The 24125-nt window shown below is 42.1% G+C and overlaps 1 protein-coding gene across 1 annotated transcript; it reads left to right on the top strand.

The window, feature by feature from the left end:
* Positions 1–9384: 9384 nt before the first annotated feature.
* Positions 9385–23875, top strand: ripor3 (RIPOR family member 3; the record flags this gene model as incomplete). The annotated part of the gene is made up of 24 exons (XM_083892464.1): positions 9385–9485; positions 10845–10997; positions 11557–11635; positions 12283–12306; positions 12418–12471; positions 12585–12734; positions 13914–13977; positions 14127–14170; positions 14959–15084; positions 15874–16019; positions 17502–17628; positions 17875–18014; positions 18254–18499; positions 18665–18737; positions 19502–19744; positions 19834–19979; positions 20063–20228; positions 20324–20453; positions 20545–20709; positions 20823–20987; positions 22753–22955; positions 23442–23525; positions 23604–23694; positions 23775–23875. The coding sequence occupies 24 exons, from the start codon at positions 9385–9387 to the stop codon at positions 23873–23875; spliced, it is 3021 nt and encodes a 1006-aa protein (XP_083748590.1).
* Between the last annotated feature and the right edge of the window lie 250 nt (positions 23876–24125).

The raw sequence follows: 24125 nt of genomic DNA, 5'->3' as shown, positions 1-24125 counted from the left end.
GGAACGCTGCAACAGGCTCTTGTAGAAGCTGTGAGGAGTTGATGAGGTGCAGGTGTGATGAACAGGAGCGCAGGTGAGGGAAGCTGCTCCTGAGATGAGCCAAGACAAGACAACAACATGATCCAGGAGGGGAAACAGGAGACAACTAACACCAGTCACAGAAGAAGACAGCATTGTTTTCTTCACTATTTAACATTATAAGACCACAATCCTTCACTAACCATGACAAAGTACCTTAAACGTAAATAGCAGTAGGTCTAAATCATTGGATCGGATATCGGACAGATAAAAATGTACAGTACGATACAATCTAAAAATCCAAAATATCCTTCTTTTTGGAAGAATATAATATAGTATAAAATTTGTCACACAGTTGGAGAATTACGTCTTTGAAAGGACTCAGCACAAATGTATTGTTAACAGCTTCACAGTTAATAAATGGTCTGAACTGACTCTATCGGAACAATATCGGCATCGGCAGATAAAGTTGTTGGTATTGGACACAAACAAGTGGTATCGCTACTTTTAATAGCGGTCAGAAAAAGCCTACATATCATGCATATGTCGTACACATATCAGCGATAAAAGTGCATCACATACTGCTGGACATTTTCTATTTTCGGAACACTAAGAGCAAGTCATGTGTATGAAAGCATGTGTGTGTGTGTGTGTGTGTGTGTGTCCAGCCAGAAGAACATAGTTCTTCACCCTGGAGGCCATTAGTCATCCCGCGCCTCTGACCTTTCTTCAATAAAGCAGTTTAATAAGTTCAATAAGTCATGTTCTTTTGGGAGTGAGCCAAACGTGATGACAGGGTGTCAGTGATAATATGAAAATGTGACAAAATCGTCGCAATGGCGCTCAGTGATTGAACTGAAGGTGATGGCAAAACTCCCTCTTTCTCACTAACTCTTCCTGTCTCTCAAGAGAATCTCTTTCATCCCATTATTTATGGTTAAAAAAAAAACTCCACTGACATAAGAGTGTAGAGAAGAAAAAAAAAACTGTGTTCTAAACTTAATATGATAAAAGATATTTTCTGGATTTTGTTTATTTGGAAATTGTACGACGTCCCCGTAGAGCACTTTTAGTAATTTAAAGCAGCCTCTTAGAGATCACAGATGCTCTCTGAGCCACAGAGGGTGGGAAGATGAGAAGGGGTTAGAAAAAGAGAGAGGTGGGGCTTGTAGAAGAAATGTGGAAAGAAGACATCAGACAACAAAAACACATGTTTTCACTACAGAGGAACGAGTAGATGGTTTCACTTCTGAACATATGAAATAATGCATTTCCCACGTCTTTAATCTCCTTAGTCCATCATCACAACCCAGTAAGGACAAGCTCAATACTAAGGGTCAGGAAATTCTGCAAAATGAGAAGTAAGAGAAGTAATATAAAAACAAATATCTTAATAAACTGTTAAATACATGACTTGTTCTACTATCACCACCTCAGAAATATCAGTGCACACACAGTTACACTTGCATCAGCAAAGACATTTGTTAAAGTAATGGATGACTGACCCACCAGAGGCCCAGACCCGGACCCGACCCTGGCCCCAGCTCTGGCACTATAGTCTGGACCACACCCTGTCAGCCGAGGGAAGTCACTGATCATTTTAGAATCAAGACCAAAATATGAAAGTAAAAAGAACGAAGGATAATTACACTGAGCTGAAGGAGGAGAGTGATAGCTCTTGTATTTGTTACCCTTTAAGGACTTTTTCCAACTCTGTCAGGACCAGTTGTCTTCATGCGGACCAAAACCTGGTCCTAGTGAGGAAGAACCTACTTTCTGGTGAGGAACTGGATAAGTTTAGGGCAAGGACTCTGTACTTCAACAAAGCCTCAACAAAGTGTTATCTCTATCCTTAATCATAACCACTTTATCTCTATAACCTCAACCTAACCACAATTCACTTATCTTATCTTTAACCATGGGGCCTCAGTGATGGAGGTTCTGCTCCATTAGGACCGGGTTTTGGTTCCCATGAGGACTTCTGATCCTGAGAATGTCAGTGTTTATGCCAGAAATCTGTGTACACACACACACACACACACACACACACACACACACACACACACACACACACACACACACACATATACACCGCCTTCTCACCACTTGGGAGCCCATAAATCACTCACAGGTCAAGACTAGTTTTTTTTAAGACCAGCTCTCTCTCCAGCTTTCATCCAGACACCCCTCGAAGCACTATGAACACACACACACACACACACACACACACACACACACACACACACACACACATGCAGAACACCCCCCACATTCTTCCCTGCATGAGGAATGTACCGCTCTTGTTGCAGCAAATATTTATATATCTTTTTTTTGTCCTGTACATCAGTAAAACCTGCGTTTAGCTCATTAACGTCTTATTTACTTAATATCGGATTTCCACACCGCGTCCTCGCTCACATTCGCTCCGGTGATTCTCCAGTAATTTTCAATCAGCAGCAGATAGATTTCCAAGAGAAAAAAGCTCCAGCATATGTACTCAGTGACCCGCACGCCGACGCCAGCCGACCAACAGCTAATTAATCATCAGTGGAATCAGTCAATCTGAATGGTAATGGTAGGAAAATGTTTTTTTTTTCCTCCACAAGCTAAAGAAGAGGATATTTAATGAAGGTTGTTTTTTGTCACCTGCAAAAACCCCTTTTAGGTTGTTTTCCCTTTTTGCACATGGTCACATGATGATGCGATAATAAATGTGATTCATTTCATATTTCTCGGTGTGAAGCAATGTCAAAGACTCCGTCTGCATTCACTGGCATCTTCTTTCACATAGTCGTTCTTTTCTCCCTCACTTTGTTTCTGCTCTATTTCTCTTTTTTCCTACAGTCTCTGTGCAAACAGTGAAGGCCTCTGTATTCCTTAAAGTGGGAATCACCACAACCAACAACCTCAACTGTACGTGTGCGTGTGTGCGCGCGTCTGTGTGTGTGTGTGTGTGTGTTCAAACAGTTCATTTACAGAAGCAGAGGGTGCGTCCGAATTTTAAACATTGTTGAACGGAATGTGGGACATGCTTTATGAACAGATGTCCGGGATCGGTCTGGTGCTCGATTCTTCATCTGACTTGTAAATTTACTTTTTGTTGCGTCCACAACATATGATCCATGACGTTCCTTCCTGTCATCAGCCTGTCTCTGCTTTTCATGGCAACGTGTTTGAGAGGAGATCTTGATCTTTTCTGAGATGGTGAAACGGGGCCATTTCTAGAGACTTTGGGGGTCCCCGGGCAAAAGGAACCCACAGGGTTCCATGGATTGCTTTGAGATTCTGTGGTATGACAACCTCAAGTAAAAGAAAATACCACTATATCACGACTTCACCCCCATTGAAAACACAGCAGAGTTACATGTCTGTGAAGGTTTTCCTTCATCCAGGTCATAGTCATCTTCAGCGGTTCGGGGCCAATTCCGATTCATTCCTATCTTAACCCTCAATCTTAACCCTCAAACTCAACCCTTAATCTTAACTGGCCCTCAAAACCAAGTGTTGAGGGTTATTTTGTCACTTAGAAATGGGACACCCCTTTAATGCAGATACATCTTCAGACTGTGGGGGGCAGAATAACGCGAAAGCTGCGTCCAGTCTGTCAACTCCAAAAAAGAAAAAGAAGAACACATTTACGTCACGATTATGTATTACAATCCGTTTGTCAGTCAAGTTATTAGGTTGTCAGTTAGTTATAAGATGATACTCATACAAATACCACAACCACAGACATATTCAGCTGACAGTTACCACACACCACGGCTTATTGAAAAGTAAACGATAGCAAACGATCGCTTAATGTCCGCACCGGCCGGCTATTGACAAAAGATCGTAAAATAAAAATAAATGTTACGCAACAATGACGTCAGTAATCCATAATATGGGCCTAAACTAAGATAATACAATGGTTTTCATCATTTTTATATCTCTATTAACAAAGAAAATACTTAATTTGTAGCGTACTCGTTTCAATCTTTGTTTTGTCAAAACACGCAATGCATTCTGGGTAGCCATTGCTCCCAAGGGTGGTCTCGGAAAATCTCAATATTGAGGGGCGATACAGCCCTTAAACTCGCCCCTCAACTTTTGCACTTGCACTAGAGGGAGCGCACATTTTGGAGATTGAGGGTTAAGCAAGGAATGGGAATTTACCCTTGGTGTCTGCAACTGTTTGTGTTAACATGAAGACACACATTCATCCAAGAGACTCCTTCACTTCTGTTGCTTCCCTGTTGCGACACCTGTGTGAACAGGGCAAACAACGAATGCCATGATTGATTGATTGAAGCGTAGTTGAAGCTCCTTGCAGGCAGGTGACCTTTGTTCTGACATTCTGAAGAACTGGAGAGTAACTGTGCAGACATGACACGTCGACATGGATGTTATCGGTGACATCACTTATCGACGTCATGCTGGCGTGAGAGTGAACCACGTGTCAGTCTTCACGTTGCTCGCTACAGCTGGTCAATGAGGTGTTCGGCCCAGTCACAGACTATGAACAACTGTATGTTCTGATGCTCGCAGCTGATCCTTCTCGTTTTTTGCAAGTTTCAGACACAGCACATGTTTTAAAGGCTGCACTGCTGCTTTTTGATATTTTAATCCCCAACTTTATCACACTACAACGCAACTTAACTCAAGCAAGCTAACAACAGATGACGACTATGACCTGGATCAGTGACAACCTTCACAGACGTCTACAAAAAACAAGGCTCAAATGTCCTCTACTACTGGGTTTTTTATAGTAACGTATGAAAACAATATTCTTTATAGAGATTTGTCATGACAACAAAAAAACAAACAACAAAAATAGTGCACACACACACATCAACAGCAGCTGACTCAGGCAGTAGGGTAAGTCGAGGAACATGATGAAGATGCAGGATGGAAAATGACAGGAGATTGGGGCAGGATGATCAAATTGAATAGCACTGAAGCAGGAGTCATGTTAGATATTGAGGTGACAAAGTACAAACACCTCAACTACAGATGCCCAGTCAGCCCAAAATCACAAATCGACCACATCAGCTTTAACAGACTACACCATCTGTTCTTCATCCTTAACTCAAATAAGACAAACTTCTCAAACCTCCATGAAAAATGTCTTCATTTACTTTCCACGACAACTGCATTCTTAGTTATCCCTCATCAGACCTGGTTTCTCCATCCCGATATGTTATGTGCAGTTGCATGGCAACAGTGTTGGTTTAGTCATCAGGACCACATTATATTGTCGGACTCCAAACGAGTTATTTCTGAGCTATTAACACTGGCAGCACATTATGGCCACACTGGACGTCTGTTCAGCCTGTCTACCTATAAGTGCTTTTCAGCAGGACAATAAATCCGAACCACTGGATGAAACTTTTCTTATTGAATATGCATGTGTTTAAATGAGGACGAAACCAGCTGTATGTACATACAAACACAGGTAAAGATATCATTCGGTAGCAACTGTACTTGAAGTTAAGGGTAGTTTGAGTTAAAGATGGTAAATGTTTGAAATACCCGCTCTTCCTCACTGTAATAACATAGCATAAATGATGCTTAACTGAAGTTTACAGAATGCAGTTTTATCTGAAACACAGGTATTTTATGCAGATAAAAACATAAAACACTGTTAGTCAAATATGACGGACGATCTGACAGTTTTTTGGACATTAATGTATTATGTTTTCTTCACGTCTGTCCATCGGTTCCATTCTTGTGAAAGCATTATCCCAGCATCCCTTAAAATCATGCGACTACTGAACTTTTAAATGTCAGGGTCAGGTCAGGATCTCTGCAACCGCTCAAACACATTAAGAATTAATGCACTATGGGCCTGATTTACTAAAGCTTTGCGCGTGCAAAAACGCAGATTAGCGTTGATGCTGATCTACTAACAGGGCGCAACGAGGAGCGCATCCCTCAGACGGGCAAAATAGCACCCGCAACCCATTTAGCGTTCTTGCCTTAATGCATATGCAATAAGGGGCGTTTACACGCTATTTTGCGTGTGATGGGAGGAGAAAATGTAAATATGTTATTTTAGCACGCGCAAAGTGATTTATCAAACCTGAAACTGATTGCGGTGTTTATTTTTGCGTCTATATTTAGCACGTTTGAAAGGCAGGTCTTAACTGGCACAGCGGTGCGCGGCGCGCACATGGCTGCGGTTATTTATAGTTATATATATTTGTAAATCAGGAAATTACGCTTTCCCCAACTACGCGTTCACAGATGACGCACATTCGTTTCTTATTTGGTATATCTGAATAAATTAAATATTGATATCCAGAGGAGAAATGTATGTTTGTACTGGTATGGGCTTACCTTGGTCTGCAGTTTGTGGTTCAAGGAGGGCTCGTACCTATGTTCCCCGGTTAAGACCGGAGGAACGGGGAACCCCGCTTTACCTTAACGTGTCCATCTAACCTGGTCTACACGGCGAAGCGCAGGTGGCACAGTGCGCACACGTCACCAAAACCTCACAGGCAGGTTACCCTAACCCTAACCCTTCCAGTTCCAGACACATTTAAATGCAATAAATAATCACAACAATCACTATTTAATGTAACTATATGAATCAGCTATAGATATATCATATCGATTGTCCCGTCGCCTCTGACGTCAGATCAAAGGCTGTTGGCACGCGTAATGGAAACTCAGCCTGAATGAACACAGATCCAGGGACGGACTGGGACTAAAAAGCCGTTGTGATGATCCGCTTTATTTATTTATTTACTTATTGATAAGAAAGTCACTTATCCATTAGATCCATAAAAACAGCAGAACTCGCTCCCTGGCAGCTGTCAGTGAGCTGCAGGTGAGTCAGGAGGAGAGCGCAGCACCTTCCTTTTTTTTTTTTTTTACGGCAACATCCATAGTCCATAGTTTTCATTGTTTGATACGTCAGGTAATGATGGAGCTGTCCAAAATACCGACGCAGGATTATTATAATAATAATAATAATAATATAAAAAGGTCCTATGGACCCGGGGAACAATATGTCATATATGCCTCGATCCCAGTTATCTGCTCATCGCAGAACGTCACTTTCTGTTCAGTGGCTTCAAATTGAATTCAGCGCTTCCGTTGAGTCTGCTCTTTCTCCATGTGGACAACTCTTGACTCGCGCAAAATCCTCATTTAAATAGGGCAGTCTTAACCACTTCTGCGCCTGTAGTCAATTGCGGCCGCAATGTTAGTAGTTCACCCGCAAAACGTAATCCAGTAGCGGGCGCAGTCTTTCTGCTCGCGCAAGCAATTTAGCGCTCGCTATTTGGAATCTTAGTAAATCAGGCCCTATCTATACTAAAATTTCAGATTTCATTATTCAGAGCCATAATTCAGAAACAGAGAGCACACTGTGGTCATATTTCCTGTAACTACACTGGTCAGTGGAGGCGTGCAGCTGCAAGGAAAGAATTGTAGCTGTTTTTGAAAATTTCAGATATTAGAGGGAACCAGCATCATCTGATGTGAACAAGACATCCACCCACCCATCCATTATCCATCCATTTATCTTTTTATCCATGCTGCTTTTGGGACTTTGTTCTGTGGACTGCTTTTCACAGTCACACCCATTCACACACATATTCAGACATCACATCTCTTTGTTGTGGCACATTGCCGTGAGCAATGTAGGGTCCAGTGTCCCTTAAAAAACACTTCAGCACGCAGAGTAATGTAGCCAAGGGAGACGACCCGGTCCATTTGCCGAGCCACAGACACCCTCTGGAAGCCGGAGCGCCCAGAGAGAACCCACACAAACATGAAAAACACCCACACAGAGAAGCCCATGTTATAAACCACCATGTGAACAGAGAGCCATCTCAGCTGTGAGGCACCATTGATGATATACTGCCTGTGAATGTGCTTTAAAAAAGACAAAGCACAGTTAAAATGTTGGATTTTCCTGTAAATATAACAAAAATGTGACACATGGAGACGAGCCACACTTTTCTTTCCTTTTCTTCAAAAGGGTTTACATTGTTGAGATAATTATAATTATCATAGAAATAAAACTTCTGCACCTTCAACACTGCATTCTCAGTCTAAACTTTCTCCACCATCTGTTCTGCACAGAGCGCCATAGTCGTACTGTAAATATAAAACTGCCCTCCATCTGTATGCCAATGGGTGCACATATTTGTGTGTGTGTGTGTGTGTGTGTTAAGATGCTCCTCTTTTTTTAATGTGTCCCAGAGTTTCCTGTTTTTGGACTGTCAGACAGTAAGGGTGGTCTTGTTGATGTCAGCGCGAACATGTGTGTGTGAAACAGAACTGAAGATAAACAAGAAGGTGAAAATAGACAACAAAGACGAGGACACACGCGATAACAAGAAGAAGGCATGAAAAAAAGATGTATTGCCAATGCCAAATGCCAAATTTAGAGTAAACCAGACCAGGATCTTTCTGTAACCTTAAAGGGGACATATTATGTAAAATCAACTTTTTAATAATTTTAATACTGATATTCGGGACTCTGGAGGCCCTATCAGTCGGCAAAGTGTGCAAAAATATGACTCACTCATGTTTTTGTGGTCCTCCTCAGTCTAAGTACAGGAGATAAAACACGCGATGCTGACTTCCGCGCTCATTGGGACGTCAAAATGCGCTAAATTTCTGGAATTGTTGTCCGTAAGGCGAGGGCAACGGTATCCAAAAACCCGAAGTCCGCGAAAAAAGTTCTATTCTCGGCTCCACAGTGCAGCACAGAGTTCTACACAAACTTCCAGCCTCAGAGGATTTATCTGTCCAGTGGATACATGTTATATATGACGGAAATGTGCCTGATGGAGCCTGCAAATGATCACTTTTCCAAACGCGAACTGCTGTTAGCTCCCAGTAGCCTCTGTGGCTGATGTCGTTTCCTGTCCCTTAAGTTTCGTTTTACTTTTAAGTAAAGGTGGACCTAGAGAGAGATACTACTAAACAGAGAACATTCTGAACAGGGCTGTTTTGGCAGGGTGATTGAACTGCTGTGGTGCTTCATTCCTATGGTATTTTCACCATTAGGACACCAGGGAACTAGATTAACTTGGAGAAATAGGGTGTAATATGGGACCTTTAACCAAGCCACGAGAGTCTAAACAGAAACATAAAGCAGCTGAAGTTACTGTAATGCCAGAGACACGCTCACATGTTAAGCTACACACTCATTTATAGACAACCAGACGTGTCATGGTATCATAGCTCACATGCTTTCTTTACACAACACGTCTTTACTGCAGCATTCCACACCACAGAACAAATATGGACGATATGGAAATTCTGAATTTTTCATTTTACTAAGTCACAAACGTGGTGACAAGAGGCCCATAACTCAACCCACAGACATGACAGATCTCTCTCTCTCTCTTCCTCTGTGTCGGCAGGATGTCAGTGAAGCTGCGATTTGACTCTCCCTCAGATGGAGGTTTGGTCCACAGGAGCCGCTCCTTCACAGGGTTCAGCTCTCTGAACGGACATAGGCGACGGTGAGTGGCACCCTGTTAGAGCGATGGAGAATGTGAATAAAGGAATTTCTTTTCTTGTGTGTACTGAAATCTATAGATGTGTCACGATACATCTGGAATTAGGGAAGTGCGAATTAAGGACATGAAACATGGAAACTTGAACCATGGTCTTTCCTACATTATTGAAAGCCCCCAGAACTGACACTAAAAAACTCATCTGCTTTGCAAGAACCAAAGGCCAATGCCAAAGTTTGTTTGAGAAAATGATTCCCAACGGAGTTTGGAATAAAACTTCCAAGTCAGGATGAAAAAGAACCTCTGGGAAATGACAGAATCAACATCCTCATGTTTTTCATTTTGTGAAACTAGAGACGAAAATAAGATTCCACTCTTTTATTGCCTCTTTCGATTTAAAACACTGGCACCTAAACCGTCTTTTGTCACATGATGGGAAATCTTGTCAGCCAGAGATGAGCCCGTAACACACCGCAGACTTCAAGATGTGAATAAAAGAGAGAGCGAAAAATGTCATTAAAAGAAAGACAGTTGGAATGCACTTCCTATGTGTTTCTCTCTCTCTCTCTCTCTCTCTCTCTCTCTCTCTCTCTCTCTCTCTCTCTCTCTCTCTCTCTCTCTCTCTCTCTCTCTCTCTCTCTCTCTCTCTATCACACACACACACACACACACACACAGTTTATTCATTGCCACTCCCATTATTTTTCATCATGCAGAGTTGATCGATGGTAACATGACAAGATCCAGCTGTAAACATTGCCGAGAACATGTCACAGACACACACACAGGTTTGCGCAGCTATTCTTCTTAGGACACTGCGTCGACTTCCAACTCATTTGGACAACGCGAACAAATCATTTTCCCCCGGCAAGTTTATGCTTAACCTTAAACCTTAACGTAACCGCAATGCAAATCAGAAATTTTGGTCTCTATGAGGACTACTGTTCATGACTCTGACAATGTCAGTATTATGCCAGAAAATGTGCTAAAGAGGTAACAAATACAAAGACCAGTGCACACACACACATATGGACAATTGTCACTGACACTTTACCAACTGAGTCCATAGTTACATCCTTTAAATCTAAAGCTGTATGTGACGAATTTTGGCAATAAAGTACTCTTTTAATGTATAAATTATGTGCAGTTATATAGTGTTTTTCTGGTCTAGCTTTTATCCGTTTTACATTCCTAATGAAGGAGCTCACTAAAGAAGAACATAATGTACATAAGCATACATGCACATCCATGCACAACCTAGTGGAATAATGTTCATAACTTAACATTGATATTATGCAGATTTAAATACAGTTTTATGGAGATTTATATCCTCATAATGAACTGTGTGTCTCTCTCTGTTTACAGGACGTCCTCCATGCGAAACTCTCTCCGCTCCAAAGCCTCAACAGGAGGCAAATCTAGGATGCACCTGTCTCCCGTCAGAGCGGGCGGAGGCGTCTGGTGTCTGCAGCCGGAGCAAGTCGAGAGGGTTTTTCAGGCGCTACGCAAGGGACTCAAGTATGTAACTGTAACTGCCAGAGGGAATTCACAATATTTCAATAACTACTGCTGTGGTTTATTTAAGCGTCACCAACTCAAATACACAGCAGCTGGAGATTTTCTGGAGACTTTTTTTTTTTTGTTTAATTTGCAAATTTGTACAGAGAGAGAGAGAATGAGGAATAATGTGTGACAGTATCAAGTCACATGAATCAGAAACATATGACATATCCAGCTGGATTCACCAGTTACGTGGTGGAAGAAGATGCCCTAAATCAAACAGTAACTGCAGCTGTTGTGGGAATTTAGTGCAGGTGAAGACATCATGAGTCATGACCAAGGAATTCCTTTTTGTATAAGTCTGTCACCAAAGCACACACGATGTAAAATGCAGAAATGTCACAGGGCGACATTAAACATGACACTGCTTTACTAAGAAATACAGACAGAGTCGTGTGGAGCCGATAGACTTAACTCATTTGACAACCGTTTGAATGAAATGGACAACTGTTTATTTTTAAAAGTTACACCCTACAGCTTTAAATGAAATGTCATTGTGGTGTGTGATTATGCACAGGGATTATCTGGAGGGTCACCAGGCAGAAATGGACTTCCTGTGGTCACAGCAGAGAGAGACCAAGAGAAACTCCAGACTGGTGAGGAGGAGGAGGAAGAGGAGGAGAGAGAGTGAATGTGTTTAAAATAGATGTTTATGTATGTACGACAAAGCTTTTGGGTTTTGTTGTTTAGTTTGGTTTGATGCCTTGGTGCTCGACAGCTGTGGTATGTTTTCTTTTTTCATTTGACTTGAAATTTGCCATAGTAATAGTCAGCATCACCCTGAACAAGGATCCGTTGAAAATATTTGCAAACCTCTTAAGGAATAATTTTAATGAATTTTCAAAATTCAGGAAATTATCCATGTGCCCTGATGCACTTTGACAGTGAGCTGACTTTCTTCCAAAAAAAAAAAAAGTATCTCGGAATGACTTGAAATTTTTCATATTAGTAGTCTGCATCACCCTGATATTACACAATAAGACAGTCCCTGAAAGAATGAACACATGGAGCACAAAAGGACTGGTTGCGTAAGGCGATTACTTCACCTACCTCCCGAGGAATTGGAAGACGCAGTTGTGCTTCATCAGCAGCTGCCATGAGCGATGCCAGCCACACACACATACCCTGCAAACATGCAGCAGAAATATGAACTCAATACTCTTGATGAAATTCATTTTAATTCTTATGAGTCTATAATGATGATGTTAACTGATGATGATGATGATGATTTCTCTGTTTCCAGGCCTTTCTCTATGATCTGGAAAAGGTAATACCACCGACACTTACTTATTTTCTTCCTTTCTTTTGACATTTAGTTCTACATGTGAATATATAGCATCATGTATGAATATCTACATTTTTTAATTTTTTTTTAAAGGAGATCAGAGCACTGGAGAGATTTTTACGACGACTGGAATTTCAGATCAGCAAGGTAAAAACTAATCCATTAAGACCTGGAGTCACAGATTTTTCACTTATTTCATCGTTGATCTTTGATGCCGATGCATCGAGTCGGTCAGTCACCTCTGTGTCTGGTGCCTGCAGGTGGATGAGCTGTACGAGACGTACTGTATCCAGCGGAGGTTGTGTCAGGGAGCGGTCAACATGAAGAGAGCCTTCTCTCTGTCCCCGTCCACCAGAGCATCCAGAGAGAGTCTTCTGGAACTCAACCGCAACCACAGACACAGCCTGCAGGTAGATTCACCTTATTGTAAAAATCACTCAGGTGGTTAAATAAATACTACAAAATGTCCATTTTCAGTTCTCTTATGAAAGGAAAACACATCTGTATTATCTTAGTGTTGCTGAGCCTGTGACTCTTTTTAAAGAAAACTCATCATTGGGTCCATAATCACTGGGAAACAGTGGAACAATAAAACACAACTGGCATGTTTTGAAGGTCTGTTTAATATTAATTCATCAAATCAAGCGCTGAGTCAGTGACATTGTTCTGACAGTGAAATGAAATAGCATTTTTTGATGTGAACAAATTCCTCAGAAGTATGTTTGTCCCTGCATTATTATTAATAAATAATAATGATGATCAAAAATCTACGACAATCAATGACTTCCAGTGCTGTATGGGTGGAGATTTGATGAGAGCGCCAACGGCTGGGGTGGGTGTAACTGCAAACCATTAATGCCTAAATGTTTGATTTGTTTCTGCGTCGTGTAGTCGACAATAAACAATGAAAAAAAAAAGAGTGACATAATAAAAACTAAATGCCATTTAGTGTATGTGTGTGTAGCACATTGTGCTGCAGCTGCTAACACTTCTAGCAGACAGTAATTACAACAAGATACTAAACCGATGATAAATAGCTGCTGTGTGAGAATCGGCTGGTCCGCGAGGGGGGGGGGGGGAGAGAAAAAAAGAAGGTTCTGAAACAAAACTATTTCATCGCCACAGACTCTGAGAGACTCTGAGTTATCGGAGATAATCCGTTAATAAAAGGATGTGTTGCCGAAACACACTCTGAAGTGGGTCTTCTGCTCATCCATCATCCCCACGGAGCAGAAGACCCACACTCGCCCCAAACTCTTCCAATGCTGCTAAAGGAAATAATGTGTCGTATGAGTGTTGGCCCCACAGTCTTGTTTCTGTTTGCAGCCACAGAGACATGCTGAAGACTCATTCATTCCCCTGTCTGTCTCTATTTTTCTCTTGCTCACACCTTTATTACTTATATTTATTATCCCCTTCACACCTGACTCCTAACTTACCTGCTTCTTCCTTTCACATTGTCATAAGGTCTTCTCACACACGAGTAAAGATAAATGCACTTTAAATTCAAACAATTTGTTGTCAGATATCATGTGAATGTTTAATTATCTTTTCTTTCTAAAAATCCCTCTTTAAACTAATCTCTGCAGGACATGTCTGTGATGGAGGGAGATTTAGAAATCCTCCTCGGAGAGCTACACATCAAAATGAAAGGTATACACACACACACACACACACACACACACACACACACACACACACACACACACACACACACACACACACACACACACAGGGTCCTTGAGCAGTTTAGAAGAAAACGTTATTTTCCAAATAGTGAACATGTGTTTTTTAACTCGCAGGTCTGATCGGCTTCGCTCGCCTCTGCCCTGGAGACCAGTACGAGGTCGGTGTTTCTATTTAAAGACGCTTTGTCAATGTATTGTTTATGTGACGTGACTGAAAACAGAGGCAGTGTTTGAACTTTGATTTCAGAGCTGACTGAATTAAATTTACTAATTTCTGTTGGCAAACAGACAAATAACCCTCATATGAATCCCCCTCAACACAAATTTCAATCCTGTAGTTGTTGATTAGACACAAACATGATGAAGCAAAAGCGCAACATGTGTTTCCACCATCTTTAAAGGAGCATTTGTGGCATCTAGATTCAAGATTCAAGAGTCTTTATTGGCATTATACAAGATACAAGATAACTTTGGCTCATGGCTTAAAAGGCACACATTAGAAAAAGACACAAATTAAAGTAAATATAATGAAGTGAAAAGACAAACAAAAGCATAAATACAAATGTAAATAACCAAGAGCCCTGAGCCGCTGCGTAGATTGCAAAGCTGTAACAAATGAAGGACTCCTCGCCTCACCCTCCCCCTTTTTCCGCTCACATCAGGAAACAATGGTGGCTTTTGCTCACTAGAAAGGATGTCGGTCTTCTGTGTTTACAAAGTAGGCAAAAACTGTACAAGATGGCAACTTCCATCAAGCCAGGTCATCGCTTAAAGTGCTTAACCTAATGCGACAGACTACAAACAAAACATTTACACACTGGCCCTTTAACAGATGTGTAACTGTACAAAAGGGCCTGTGTACGCTGCATGACTCATGCTGTAGAAGTAATTGTAGATATATCATATATTGATGACATGCTGTGATCATATGACGTCACTTGACCAGGTGGTTGTGCGGCTGGGACGCCAGCGATGGAGGATCAGAGGCAGGATTGAGTCGGACAACACGCAGTCCTGGGAGGAAGAGGAGATGGTCTTCCTCCCTCACATACATCACAACTTTGAGATTAAGGTCAGGAGACACACACACACACACACACACACACACACAGGACCCTCATAGGTATAATGCATTCCCAATCCCCTTTGAAAACCTTCCAAAACTGAACAAAATATGGAGAGCCGTTCCCAGCACTTAAAGGTTGTCATGTACACATTAAGAGTCCTGTCCATTTTTGGATCCACATAATTATACCAGCAAAATTTCTCAAGCATGGACGACATAAAATCCAAAAGTAAAGTTAAGGTACATTTAACAGTGTCCTCACTCCATGTGGTTTATACAATTGTTTGGTCCTCACAAAGACACAAAAAAAACAACTCACACACACAGAGAGAGGAAAGAAACAAGCAAAAAAGATTTAAAGGTGCATTATGTAATAAATCTAAAGCAACTGGCTATAAAAATCCTCCTAATATGTCACAGAGACTTAGGAATAATGTTCATATAACTAAAATACTAAAATATTTGCATAAAAAAAAATCTTTTGCAGACTGCAAATCATGTTTATGTTTTGAAATCATGTTTTTGCATGTGGCGCCACCTACCAATCATTGCAGTTAGTAGATTCTCAGCTGCCGAGCAACCACGGGTTGCCAGTTACGTCAGAAAATGAAACCTTAAAGACCTCGGTATTTTGAATTTGAATGTAGTAAGTTTTTTGGCCACATTCTTACATATGGCGCCTTTAAACTGAAATTTGAAGTATTCTGAGTATTTCAATAATTTTACACCTTTACTTTTCTATATATATAAAGGGAATGTGCTGTATGTGTTTCTCATTCATCAAATTCCTTTCAGGTGACAGAAGCCAAGGGTTTGGGCTGGTTGCTGGTCGGCATGGTGACATGTGCGAGCGCGGACTTCTTCGTGGCGAGGCCGCAGCTGATGTTGGTGGACATCACAGAGCTGGGAACCATCAAACTGCAGCTGGAAGTCACCTGGAAGTAAGGACGCATTTGCCTCACACACACACACAAGCACGGACTCTCTTTACACAGGCCTTGACGTGAACCTCACCAGTGAGGTCATGGCTGCAAAGAACTCCATGAGGTGCAGCACAGAGGCAGGGTTTCATGGAGGGAGTTGATGAGGTGGTGAGGAGAGGAATCAGATTTGACTTGAATGACGTGACCGTGGACTAAGGAAAACAAATTTGCGGTGTGAGAACATCTGCTCGTGATTTCTGCCTTGACCTCAGATGCTCAGCCCCTCATCAATCTGTCCAGGATTAGGGTTCAGTCCCACTGCCTGTGCAGATATCATGTTCAACATTGGTGCATAATAACTGCACCAACGTTAACTGCAAAATGAATAGATCAAGGGAACAAGGAGAGAGAACCAGGAAGTGTGCACCTCCTCTCAGCTCTGTTACCAATCACAGGACAGTTCAGAGAGAAGAGCTGCTCCTATTCCAAGCAGCTGCATGTACACATGCATATCTCATTAAATGTGTACGGTGCATCTGCGTTTTGGATCGTCCAGCTTTTCATTCACATGTCTGCTGATAGGAGCCTCGAGGGGGAGTCGGCCTCGTGGTTCTTCTTGGCTCTTCCTATTTTGTACTTCCACCAAAATTGCCTGTGAAATGATCTTTCACCACCACAGTTTTAGCATCTAGGTCACAAACACACCCTGTCCTGTATAATATTGTGAAATACTATAGGGGAGTAATTAAAAGTGTATTGTTTTTGGTGGGGCGGGTTCAAGAGAGACTAAAAATCTGCATGTGAGGCTCAACAATCAACTGTTTCTCACATGCCAGCCTGTCGACAGCAGCTTTAAGTATTAGATCACATAAGTGAGAGAATGACGGAGAGAGAAGACGCGACAGTGAGTGATCTATGCTGAAATAAAGAGGCCCACAATAAGACATACAGTATTCTTTCCTCCTTTCTTTTTTGTGTCAGATGTGTGACTGTACCACATGTTCTCATACAGAAAATGATGTGTTTAATTAGTTTTAGGTTCACATTCAGTTGTCCTCCAAAAAAAATCCTGGTGTTTTCTAAACACTTTTGTGCCTCTAATCAGAGCCAGATGTCACTCAGCAACTGATTGACTGCAGACTGTACATCACACACACACACATATGTATAGGATATACAAACACACATACACACTGTCATGTCCTGGCATCACACACAGCTCACATTTCTAGTTTTAGAGAAACCAGGTGGAGGAGATTCATGGATTTGCCTCAGAGAGATGGACAATTGTCACATTAATGAAAAACAAAAGACTCTACTACAAAGACTAGAATACATCTTTACCAGGTGGCCTTAGAGATCCTTTATATGATAATTATTATGATATGTGTTTTGCATATTATATCTATCTGTATTATATTTTTTTTGTACGGCGACCTTGAGTGTCTTGAAAGGCGCCTTAAATATAATGCATTATTATTATTATTATTATATCTACAGTCCGTTTGACAATGCTGAGAAGATGAAGCCGCTGTCTGTGAGCAAGCTGTCCGTGTCCAGCCGAAAGAGTTCAGTTTACAGCTGGACGGCGCCGAGCACCCCCTCCTTCACTGAGAAGTACTTTGTAGTAAGTACAAACGTGCGTGCGCACACGTACAAGAATTGTGTTCATGTGGTTTTGGAGTAGAGTGGAGTCATCACCATAAGAAGATGAAAAACATACTGTAATTGCATACATTTACAGAAAAGGACAACAAGCAATTGACTTATTTGCTTCAAATGAGCTTTTTACAGATTGCATTACAACCTAATTGTAGTAATAGGACTATATAGTTTTGCATGTGGTGTCATCGTCCCCTTCCTTGTGCTGCAGTCAATGGTGCGAGAGCTGCAGGGTCAGGAAGGTTCCCTCCCGTCCCTTGTGTCGAAAAGCCGCCGTGACAGAGGAGACGTGTCGCTGCTCAGCTACCTGTCCAACCCCCTCTACAGCACTAACAGCCCATACAACCCGAGGTATATATGTTTGGGAAAAAAAATGTTTCTCCCTCATCATCTTCGATCATCCTTTGACCTCTCAGATTAATTCTGCAACCGCATGCATGGCCCTGACCTCACTATAAAATGTTTTGACCCTTTGCATCCAGTATTAGAGTAGAAAAATCACTTGTCACTGGATTAGCAATGAGATTATGTGCATATTTATGTGGCACTGTGTTTACGTGCGTCACATGGAAATACATTTGTCCACACAGTCTCACACGGGCTCACAGCTTCCCATTCAGCCCCAGTCCAGGCCTCAGTCTGGGTGGAAGTCAGACTCAGCTCTCCCTCAGGGAGGAAGGATCCGTGATGGAAAGAGGGAGAAGGAAGAGGATGGATGAGAAGGAAGAGAAGGAAGAGGAGGAGGAGGAGGAGGAGGAGGAAGAATGGGACGGAGAGTCAGAGACTGCCTCTACACCAGCAGAGAGAACGATAGGATCATTGCCGGCTCTGCTGAGGTGACAGTGAACTGACAAACACAGTTTGCACTCACATTTAAAAACACCTGATGAAAACTCATGTAAAGACGTTCTGTTACATATTATTAAATGTAAAACTTTTTTTCAATATATCTTTCTGCTTTCTGAACTATACAGATAATGATGTATTTTTTGGTGACACAGGTCCAACACTCCTGACATCCTCAAAAAGAACAAAGCTGGAGAATCAAATGCTGAGGCACAAAGTGAAGCTCCGGTGCAGGTAAAGAAAAAAGCCTTGAAAGCCACTTTATATCATACATACACTTAGGTCGTTAGAAGTCGGTCACTCGTTGTTTATGATAACTATTTAGTGGTATGAGTGTGAACACATGAATAAACTAGAAAAGCACTCAGAGAGCTCAGACCTCCGCCAAGGCAGCTCAGCCCCCCCATATAATAGCGGTAAAAATAGTGATAGCGTGTACCGATCGCACCCCCAACAATAATCACTTGTTTCTGGTCCCATTGCGTGCATTTCCTGAAAATTTCATCCAAATCCGTTTGTGACTTTTTGAGCTATGTTGCTAACAGACAGACAGACAAACAAATTCCGGCAAAAACATATACCTCCTTGGTGGAGGTCAGTAACGAAGTAAAAATCATAGACTTTTTTTTATTCTACATACTAGATGAAGTCTATCGTGCTGGACAGTGTAACCAATTTAGAAGTGCCTAAAACTTGTATTTTCTTGGATGGCCACTAGGAGGAAACTCCATTGGTTACAAATGGGAAGAATTTTTTCATTTATAAAGTTAATAAATATTATCTGATCCTACTCAAAGTAATTCGCTAAAAATGTATGTGAGTCCATTTGCTTCCAGGGTTGGCACATTTTGAGTATTGCACCCCCAACTGTTTGAAAGTGACTTGATATTTTAATGATAACACATATTGACATATTGTGGTCTGGTCTTCTAGATTTCTTCATTTCAAACACACTTTTCCCGTGTTTCTTCCAGGACTCCCCAGACTGTCAGTTATATTCTTCCCCGGCTTCGCCCATCAAGACTCCAGCTGCTGCTGCTGTTCCGTCCTCAACCACAGCGGCTGCCCCCACATCGGGGAGGTCAGGTGTGAGCAGTGCACAGCGCAGAGCGCAGGGCCTCAGGTTGGGCGCTCTGATCACCGAGCTGGAGAAGACCTTACAGAACCAGAATCTGTCTGAGAAGGAGCTGAGAACCCTGGACCATCAGATACTACACCTGGCAACCATATTGAAGGTACATGTGTATATTTATACATACATATATATAAAGATACTCTAAGTTGTTTTGTCTTTTATTGTTATTGTTGATGTTTTCTCCCCCAGAACAACCTCTCCCTGATGAGAAGCTCGTCTTCAGAGGAGACGCTGGCTGTCGAGGAAGTCCTGGGCAGCTTTGACTTTCTGTCAAACGACTTCAACACAGATGATGACACTTCCTGTTTGGGCAGCCTCAGACTTAAAGACAATGGGTACTTTTTTTCACGTTTAAAGGAACCAGCACTGACATGATGGAAAAACAACTCATCATTTTTGTATCTCTGTCCGTCATCAGCATCAGCTCTTTCCAGCAGAACACCCTGAGGAGCCTCGGCCTCCTCTCCCGGGACAACCAATCAGCTTCTGAGGAAGAATTGCTCATCACCCCTCTGACCTCTGGGAACTGGGGCGTTGATCAAGCCCTGGAGACTCACCTGGATATCTGCCTCATCCTGCTCCAGGTACCAAGGTGTCCACAAGCCTGATTCACATTAAGGTTTATTTGTGATCTCATTGAGATATATAATCTACATTACACTCTGCTGTTTCTTCTCAGATGACAAAAACGACCGACTTCAGTTCCTCGAGGAGAGACGTGCTGGACGAAATGTCTCTTCAAGCTGAAGTCCTGGACAGAGTCAGCTGTCTGCTGCTGGAGAAGAGCGATGACATTTCTGCTCGTGACGGTTAGTGGAAAATCAGTTTATCTCACTCTGAGTGAAACTGTAAAAAAAAAAAAAAAAAAAAGATTGCTGTCTTCATCTTTCCCCCCCCCAGTCCTTCCTGTCGCCCAGAGAACGAGGGACGTTCTGTTGTTCTGGGAGGATTGTGTCAACGACAGCAGCTCTTTTTTCTACTGTGACTCCAGCACCTTCACTAAGACACTGAAGAAACGTTACACGCACATGGTGAAGGCCAGGGAGCCGGGACGGTCGGAAAAAGGTAGACAAAGCACCTCATATCCCTGAGATGTTTTCCTCACGCACACTGATCAAACACTGCACCACCATAAAAAACCTCCCTCTCTCCCTCCTCCTCCTCCTCCTCCTCCGCAGTGTTTGATCAGCTCCTGCAGCAGGTGCAGACGACCTGTCGAATGGTGCCCCCTCCTCGGCCTGTCTGCAGCACGGACAGAGTCACGCTCTTCCAGCTGTCTGTGTATCTGAAGCGTTGGAGCATCCAGGAGCTGGGAGAGCACATCTCCCAACTCTCCAAAGAAGGTATTAAAACCACAACCACTTATATGTGAAGACATTGTTTTAAACTGTCACTTATTTTAGAGGAAAAACATCATAGACTTTCTTTTGTCCATCATTTCTATCCTATTTCAATGACAACTGACAAGCCGAGGAAAAGAAATACACATTTTCATAATTAAATCCCTCCATTATCACATATGACAGGTGTCCACACTTTGTGTATAAAGACACGTGCAAGCGTATGAGCCTTTGTGAGTATTTGTGTGTGTCCTGGTGTGTACTAGAGGAATGTTATGCTGCTCCAGTCCTCTGAGGGAATCCTTAGAATCTGAGAACGTTCCAGAAATTCCAGCATATTAAAAGGAATCTGGACCATCTGTCAGTATTGCCGCCAGATGGTCGCACCATGTGTGTGTGTGTACTTGGATTTGTGGCTTTGTGAGGACCAACAATCGTATAAACCCCACAGAGGGAGAACATTTCGGCTGGTCCCCTATTTCAGGGTTAAGAACTGGTTTTAGGGTAAGTGTTAGAACTGAGTTTAGGTTTAGGTTAGGGTTAGACATCAGTTGTAATGGTTAAGATTAAGGTCAAGGGCTAGCGAATGCATTATGTCTATAGGGGGCATAAACAGTAACATCCTCATGGAGACCAAAACCTGATCCTGATGAGGCAGAACCTCATTTCTGAGGAACAGTTTAGGACCAATATTTGAATTATGGTTTGGTTAAAGTTAGGTCCAGGCATTAACTGGTTGGGTTAGGGTTAGGGTTAGGGTTAGGTTTAGGGTTAGCGTGACCTAACCAAGTCTCACAAAAGTTACCAGAAGGATTTTTGATTTTCGGACCATTTGCCCATCACAGCCGGACGAAATCGCCGCCAGACAGGAAGTTAGCTCATATATCAGGAACGCTTTCACGTATCGAAACCAAACTTTGTACATGAACTCGGGACTCCAATATGAGGAAGCACAAGATCTGAAAAAATCATCATTAAAATTATATGGATATTTCACAGACTTATTTACATTACCACACCCAGGCAAATGTACACCTTCATCACTGCCACTACACTATCTAACCGTTGTGCAGCTCTGCCTTGCCTTGCATTAGTGAAATGCTCCCAAGCAAGCACACTCTGCAGGGGAATGCATTCTAGTTTAATCTGCTTCATGGTGCAAAAGTTTCAGCTCCCTATCAGGGACCAATCAGCTCTCAAATAAGTCTTGTTTTGACTACACTTAAAAGGTGGAGTTCACAGCCTGAAGAGAACAGCTCAACATCAACTTTTATTTGTGGATTCACACAAGATAATATAAACTTGGCAGTGTGTCCCATGCACAACCTAACCCAACCAAACTCTTCCTTCTTGTGTGCAGCAGTCAGTGCATTCTGGATCTAACAAGCTACTGAATATAGAGAGAGAGAGTGATTACAAACAGCCTCAGCTGTGTCAGTTAGCTCACCTGTGACTCCTCACACCTGCACGCCCTCATGTAGCATGAGTGCAAGCCACGCCCACCTGCACATATACCTACAAACACATTACACAGCTGTTACTGGGCTGCACAGCCAGGATTACCTCCAGGTTCTAGGAAGTCTGAATAAAGATGTGCCTGAATTAGAAGAGGTTACCTTTAGTTTTTCATCCGGTGAATAAGAATAAAAGTGTCCTGTTAAAATACAGTATGTGTGAGAGCTTAAATTGAATATTCCTTACTAAGGTAAAACAAAGTGCATAAAAATATAAAAAAATCAGCAATAATCAAGTCACCGTTCTGTTTCAGAATACATCCAGTTGGCCCTTAGGAGCTCCAAACGGAAAAGAGCTTTGAATAAACTGAGGGGGCGGAGCGTCGCAGAGCTCCTCCCACTCAAGTGCACGCTGCAGACCCTGGCCGACCTGCAGGTCGACTCCAACCACAAAGTGTGCAAAGCCGCCGCCACCTGCCTCTCCAGAGCCGCAGGGTGCAAGGCCTTTAGGAGCAAGGTACATGGACACGGATGATACCGTTTTTCTACTCATAACACACACGAAAAAGTGCTTTAAATGACGAGTCATATTCCCACAGCTTCTCTTTTCAGTCACATCCCATTCACCTCATCGCGCAGCCATCAATGTATAGTATTTTACAGAATTGTCACCTAGACATTTGGAGGAAGCCAGAAAATTGCTAGAATAACTGACCTTTGGTTTAGTGGATGACCTCCCCTACGTCTATATAATACAAAAACACTATATTTGTCATTGATGAGACAAATTTTCATTTAATTTCCCTAAAAATATGTTTTATGTATGATAATAAATGAATGTATGGGCACTGATAAGTGAGAAAAACAAAACATTGTGTTCACACTAAGCAGGGTATAAATCACAGGTAATTTAATACATTACATATAATTTTTAATGGGAAAAATATGAACTGATCGCGTTAAATCTATTTCATACAGTCATATTTTACACTATCTTCCACAGGCGTTGGTTTACTACACTGAGAGTTTGAAAAGCACTGACACCCAAATCCAACAAGGCACCTGTCTGGCTTTGAAATGCCTCAGGGTGAGCGACAGACGTCACACACAGAAATAAAGTTGCTTTTCAAGTGGTGCATTATCAGTAATTGTGTGTGTGTCCCAGGCGACAGAGAGTGTGGACCACATAGCGGATCTGTGGAGATCAATGGATGAAGAACTATGCAGCACTGCCAGAGAGACCATCCTCTCCTTTGGTACAAACATGGATTTCTTTACACATTCAGTTGCTCAATCGCTACAATTTTTTTATTTTTTTCTTCTTGTTCATGTGCAGGTAAGAAGGGCTTCCTGGCCTTCCAGAGGATGGACCAGCTGTACACTGAGATGCAAGAGGAGGCTTACCGGAACCAAGAGACTGAGATTACGATTCTATAGGAAATAAGTCTTGAAATTTAAATTAAAAAGTAGAATATCAATGATCCTGAGTGTTTTGGGAAAGAGACTGAGTGTCGTGCCAGTTTCAGGAGATTTAATTTTTGTGAAACCTGCGCTTTGATAACTTCGACAAGTGATGAGCAAAGGAAGATCCAATGATGGCGGCTTTTTCGTTTCCTCGTGGATTTTATGCTCCAAATCTTACATTTTCTTGACCCTGCTGTGACCAGAGAAGAGCTTTTACTATGAG

The sequence above is a fragment of the Microchirus variegatus genome (genome assembly GCF_963457635.1).
Source record: "Microchirus variegatus genome assembly, chromosome: 7".
Classification (NCBI taxonomy): Eukaryota; Metazoa; Chordata; class Actinopteri; order Pleuronectiformes; family Soleidae; genus Microchirus; species Microchirus variegatus.
This window is presented reverse-complemented; position numbering and strand designations above follow the sequence as displayed.